The 5,628-nt window shown below is 61.5% G+C and overlaps 1 protein-coding gene across 1 annotated transcript in view; it reads left to right on the forward strand.

The window, feature by feature from the left end:
- LOC105512942 (hepatoma-derived growth factor-related protein 2) overlaps window positions 1-5,628 on the forward strand; it is an 18,009-nt gene that overhangs the window by 10,136 nt on the left and 2,245 nt on the right. The window contains exons 6-11 of the mRNA XM_011943615.1: window positions 3-89; window positions 1,559-1,662; window positions 3,487-3,560; window positions 3,818-3,888; window positions 4,329-4,430; window positions 4,883-5,096. Of these exons, the coding sequence (XP_011799005.1) occupies window positions 3-89; window positions 1,559-1,662; window positions 3,487-3,560; window positions 3,818-3,888; window positions 4,329-4,430; window positions 4,883-5,096 (652 nt within the window). The remainder of the gene's footprint in view (window positions 1-2; window positions 90-1,558; window positions 1,663-3,486; window positions 3,561-3,817; window positions 3,889-4,328; window positions 4,431-4,882; window positions 5,097-5,628) is intronic.

Here is a 5,628-nt window from a genome sequence, read left to right on the forward strand (position 1 = left end):
AGCCCGTCAAGAAGCGAGGACGGAAGGGCCGGGGCCGGGGTCCTCCGTCCTCCTCTGACTCCGAGCCCGAGGCCGAGCTGGAGAGAGAGGTGAGCCGGGAGGGCGCCGGGAGTCCCTGCCCTCACTCCACACGTTTATCGAGCATCTACTAGGTAGGAGGCAGCGTCCCCGGTTCCGGGACACAGCAGGAAAGCAGTGCGTGGGCCCAGAAACCCCTGCTTTGGGGGGTTCACGGGAGTGAGGGGGCTGGGCACGGTGGCTCAGGCCTGTTATCTCAGCACTTTGGGCAGCTGAGGTGGGACGATTACTTGAGCCCAGTTCAAGACCAGCCTGGGCAAGATAGCGAGACCCCGTCTATATAAAATCCTTTAAAAATTAGCTGGGCGGGGCGCGGTGGCTCAAGCCTGTAATCCCAGCACTTTGGGAGGCTGAGACGGGCGGATCACGAGGTCAGGAGATCGAGACCATCCTGGCTAACCGGGTGAAACCCCGTCTCTACTAAAAAATACAAAAACTAGCTGGGCGAGGTGGCAGGTGCCTGCTTCTCGGGAGGCTGAGGCAGGAGAATGGCGTGAACTCGGGAGGCGGAGGTTGCAGTGAGTCAAGATTGTGCCACTGCACTCCAGCCTGGGTGACAGAGCGAGACTCCGTCTCAAAAAACAGAAAAAAAAAAAGACTCCAAATGAAGGGAGGGGATCTGTGAAGACTCCTGGGAGGGGACACATTCTAGGCAGGAGAAGCAGCTCACACAGAATCCCAGAGGACTGCTCCTGGTGTGCTGGAGGAACAGCGAGGTGGCCTCTGTGGCTGGAGCAGAGGGAGGAGGGGAGAGAGGGAAAAGGGGAGGGCGGGGAGGGGACAGGGCAGGCCGGACAGGGCCACGTGGGCTGCAGGGAGGATTTGGGCTTTGACCCTGAGGGAGGTGGGAGCCACGGAGGGCAGTGGACAGGGGAGGGACAGGCCCTCACTCGGGTGCTCTCTGGTGCCCTCTGGCTGCCGCTGGGTGCAGCTTGCGGGTGAGCGTGGGAGCAGGTAGGAGGCCACCTAGAGTGACTGTTGGGCCTCTCCTGTATCATGTGTGGGGCTGTGGGCCCTATCACGCCCTCTCCCCTCGTGGAGATTCAGGCAGTGTGGCCTGAATCCAGAGAGTCTGACCTAGACTGAGCCCTGGACCCCACATGCTGGTGTCCCTGGGACAGGCCTGCCTTCTTTGGGGAAAGCAGGAACAACGCCGTGTTCTCTCTGTCACTCCCTTCGTCACAGAAAGGGCACCGAACTCCTGGTGCAGGAGGTGCTCCAGCCACAGCTCAGGACTGCTGGGCAGGAAGAGTGGAGGGGGCTGCTCCTCTGCTGGGTGGGGCCTGGGCTCCAAGAACTCCACGATCCACTCAGGACCTGACACTGGGTCCTCCCTCCCCTCCCATCCTGCCCCATCACCTTCAAACAGTGTGGAGCGCAGCAGAAAGGGTCCAGCTTGCGTCCCCTAGTAGTCGGATGGGCTAGGGGTCTGGGTAATCCCCTTTCCGCTGCTCCAACGCGCCCTTCCTGACTGCTGTAGGCCAAGAAATCAGCGAAGAAGCTGCAGTCCCCAAGCACGGAGCCCGCCAGGAAACCTGGCCAGAAGGAGAAGAGAGCGCGGCCCGAGGAGAAGCCACAAGCCAAGTGAGCCCTGCTCCGCCCCCTCCACACCTGCGCGCTGCATCACCCCGCAACCCTCACCCCTTAAACAGGGGCAGTCCCACCTCTGAGCTCAGCCTTGGAGCCAGACCCAGTAGAAGTTCCTGGTCCTTGGGTTGTATGGGCTGCGTAGGAATCGCTGCTGCGGGAGCGGGATCTTTTCCCAGCCCAGGGGTCTCCCCCGAGGTGATCCCGCCTCCAGAGACACTGGGCCAGTCCAGGGACATCTGTGGTTGTAATGACTGGGGGCTGCTTCGGGAATGGAGCGGGTGGAGGCCGGGGACACTGCTGAGCGCCCTCTAGGGACCAGAACGACCCATCCCGGAGAACAGTCCATCCCCAGTGTCTGCAGAGCAGAGGAGGAGGGAGAAACCGCGCCCCGGCCTAGGGGCTTGCATCTTGGTTCCCCTATGGTGGAGAGACAGCCCATCTCCCAGCTCACTTTTTTCTTTTTTTTGAGACGGAGTCTCGCTCTTTCTCACAGGCTAGAATGCAGTGGCGCGACCTCGGCTCACTGCAACCTCTGCCTCCAGGGTTCAAGCGATTCTCCCGCCTCAGCCTCCTGAGTAACTGGGATTACAGGCACCTGCCACCAGTCCCAGCTAATTTTTGTATTTTTAGTAGACACGAGGTTTCACCATGTTGGCCAGGCTGGTCTCAACTTCTTAACCACGTGATCCGCCCTTCTCGGCCTTCCAAAGTGCTGGGATTGCAAGCGTGAATCACCGCACCCAGCCCACTTTTTTTTTTTTTTGGTCTTTGAGATGGAGTCTCGCTCTGCCAGGCTGGAGTGCAGTGGTGCGATCTGGGCTCACTGCAACCTCTGCCTCCCGGGTTCAAGCGATTCTCCTGCCTCAGCCCCCTAAGTAGCTGGGACTACAGGCGCGTGCCACCATGCCCGGTTAATTTTTTGTATTTGTAGTCGAGACGGGGTTTCACCGTGTTAGCCAGGATGGTCTCCACCTCCTGACCTCGTGACCCGCCCGTCTCGGCCTCCCAAAGTGCTGGGATTGCAAGCGTGAATCACCGCACCCAGCCCACTTTTTTTTTTTTTTGGTCTTTGAGATGGAGTCTCGCTCTGCCAGGCTGGAGTGCAGTGGTGCGATCTGGGCTCACTGCAACCTCTGCCTCCCGGGTTCAAGCGATTCTCCTGCCTCAGCCCCCTAAGTAGCTGGGACTACAGGCGCGTGCCACCATGCCCGGTTAATTTTTTGTATTTGTAGTCGAGACGGGGTTTCACCGTGTTAGCCAGGATGGTCTCCAGATCCTGACCTCGTGATCCACTTGCCTCGGCCTCCCAAAGTGCTGGGATTCCAGGCGTGAACCACTGTGCCTGGTTCCCCAGCCCACTTTCTAAATGGCATCTGGCCTTGGGTGGGCAAACCTGCCCGTGAGGACTTGGCATGAGGGTATGGCAGTGATGGGGTGCAGAGCAGCATGCAGCACCGAGCCTCAGCAATGGCCCCCCCCTCCTGCATGCGTGTCACCCTTGAGGGCCTTTTCCTAGCTCACTGACTCTGGTAGAAAAAGCCAGCCCTTGGCTATGTGAACGAGGAAGAGAATCCTGGGATTTCTTAAGAACCCAGGGAAAGGCTCGTATCTTTGGTCAGCTCGAGCCTGTGGCCGCCCTGGTCTGCCCTAGGCCTAGGCCATGGCAGGGCCTCCCCGTCTCCCATTTCCTGGCTTAGCTCCCAGGGCCTCCCAAAGGGTTTCCTTTGCAGTGGATTTAGGTCCACCCCCTTGGGCGCTAGCCCCTCAGTGGCAGAGCGCCGGTGGCAGGGCCTGACTAAGGGGAGCACTTCTCCACAGGCCCGTGAAGGTGGAGCGGACCCGGAAGCGGTCCGAGGGCTTCTCGATGGACAGGAAGGTAGAAAAGAAGAAAGGTGAGGCCTAGCTGCCCAACACTGCCCACACTGAGTTCGCTGAGGGGAACGGGGACAGCCATGGCGTGGCCGGCCTGTTTTGCCTATCCCTAGAGAGGGTGCTCAGCACATCGGGGGTGCCTGCATGGTTGGGGGCTGAGCCTACAGACCTGGGGCCCCCATTTCAACTCCTCCAGAGACTCTCAGTCTCCTGCCCCCAAGCAGCTGGCCCCCTGTGGCCCTGCCTGGGCCCACGCGGTGCTCTCTCTCCGGCCCAGAGCCCTCTGTGGAGGAGAAGCTGCAGAAGCTGCACAGTGAGATCAAGTTTGCCCTAAAGGTCGACAGCCCGGTAAGACCCTTGGGGCCCCTAAGCCAAGCAGTTCCCACTGCCACCTCCCCGCGGGGCTCCCTTAGAAGTCTGGGGAAACGGAGACAAAGCCGGGGTCCTGCGGGTGGGTGGGCCGGGAGTCTGTTCCAGCTGGTAGTGAGCATATGGGGTCTCCTGGCCAAGGGCCCTGGGGGAGCCGGTTCTGACATGCAGCACCCAGCTTTCCCGGCAGGTGGCGCGTGGAGGCCCCCAGGACCAACCCCCACGCACCTGGGACCCCAAGTACCTGCCCGTCCCTGGAGTTCCGCGTCAGCCAGACAGGGGCTTGGGGGTGAGGGTGTTCTGCGGATTCCGATCCCGTCAGGGACAGCCCAGGATGTCTTCCTCCGCCCGTTGGGGCCCTGGGACCCCTGGGGACCCCTTGGCTAGGCCGTCCCCCTCACGGCCACCCCACCCTGCAGGACGTGAAGAGGTGCCTGAATGCCCTAGAGGAGCTGGGCACCCTGCAGGTGACCTCTCAGATTCTCCAGAAGAACACAGACGTGGTGGCCACCTTGAAGAAGGTATGGCGGGAACCAGAGGCGCAGGGTGCGGGCCGGGGAGTGGGGAGCTGGGAGCAGGTGTCTGCCCGGGAGTCCAGGCCCCCAGCGGGTTCCTGTCGGGGCAGCTCTGGGTCAGTGAGGAGGACGTGGGCTGCCGGGTAGAAATTCCCGTTGCTGGCCGGGCGTGGTGGCTCACACCTGTCATCCCAGCTATTCAGGAGGCTGAGGCAGGAGGATCACTTGAAGCTGGGAGGCAGAGGTCACAGTGAGCCGAGATCGTGCCACTGCACTCCAGTCTGGGTGACAGAGTGAGACTGTCTCAAAAAAAAAAAAAAAAAAAAAGAAATGCCCGGCGCACAGAGCTGTGCTCCCGGGAGGCGCTGTGGGAGGAGTGCATCGCCGGGGCAGGGGCCCAGGGCCCGGGCTGGGGCCGTTGTACTTGGCTGAGCCAGGCCTCTTCTCCTGGTGGCCAGATTCGCCGTTACAAAGCAAACAAGGACGTGATGGAGAAGGCGGCAGAAGTCTACACCCGGCTGAAGTCACGGGTCCTCGGCCCAAAGATAGAGGCGGTGCAGAAAGCGAACAAGGCTGGGACGGAGAAGGAGAAGGCCGAGGAGAAGCTGGCCGGGGAGGAGCTGGTTGGGGAGGAGGCCCCCCAGGAGAAGGCGGAAGACAAGCCCAGCACCGGTGAGGGGCAGGTGGGGTGGGCCCTGAACCTTGGTCTCCTCAGCTGAAGAAACAGATGCTTTGCAGAACATTCCAGAAGGGGAGCACAGCTCTGCTCTCTGCCCCAAACCCGCCAGAGTGTTGTGTCTTGTTGGGGGTCTCCGTGCAAACATGGCTTTCATCCCCGGGGCAGCCAGTGAGGGGCATTCAGCCCCACCGTGTGCCAGGCAGCCAGGGTGCAGGCAACCTGGGGCTCACGCCAGAGGGGTGACGGGGACAGTGCATGACACCACACACCTCCACCGCCTCCAACCCTGGGATGCCCAAAGAGGGGGTGGCTCTGTGCAGCGGGGGCAAAGAGTGGGGCATGGTTCAGAGATGAAGTCGGTGGAGGTTTGGGGGCGAAGGCCTCAGGTGCCTTTGCTTGCCTGGTGGGCCAACAGGAGACGGGGGTGTGACCCTCGGGGCTACTGGGCTGACGTGGCCCCATCACGGGTGTGCAGAGCAGCCCTTTGGAGATGGGATGGGCGAGTTTGGGACGGGGCTCTGCGGC

Source organism: Colobus angolensis, unplaced genomic scaffold, assembly GCF_000951035.1.
Source record: "Colobus angolensis palliatus isolate OR3802 unplaced genomic scaffold, Cang.pa_1.0 Scaffold22, whole genome shotgun sequence".
Taxonomy (NCBI): domain Eukaryota; kingdom Metazoa; phylum Chordata; class Mammalia; order Primates; family Cercopithecidae; genus Colobus; species Colobus angolensis.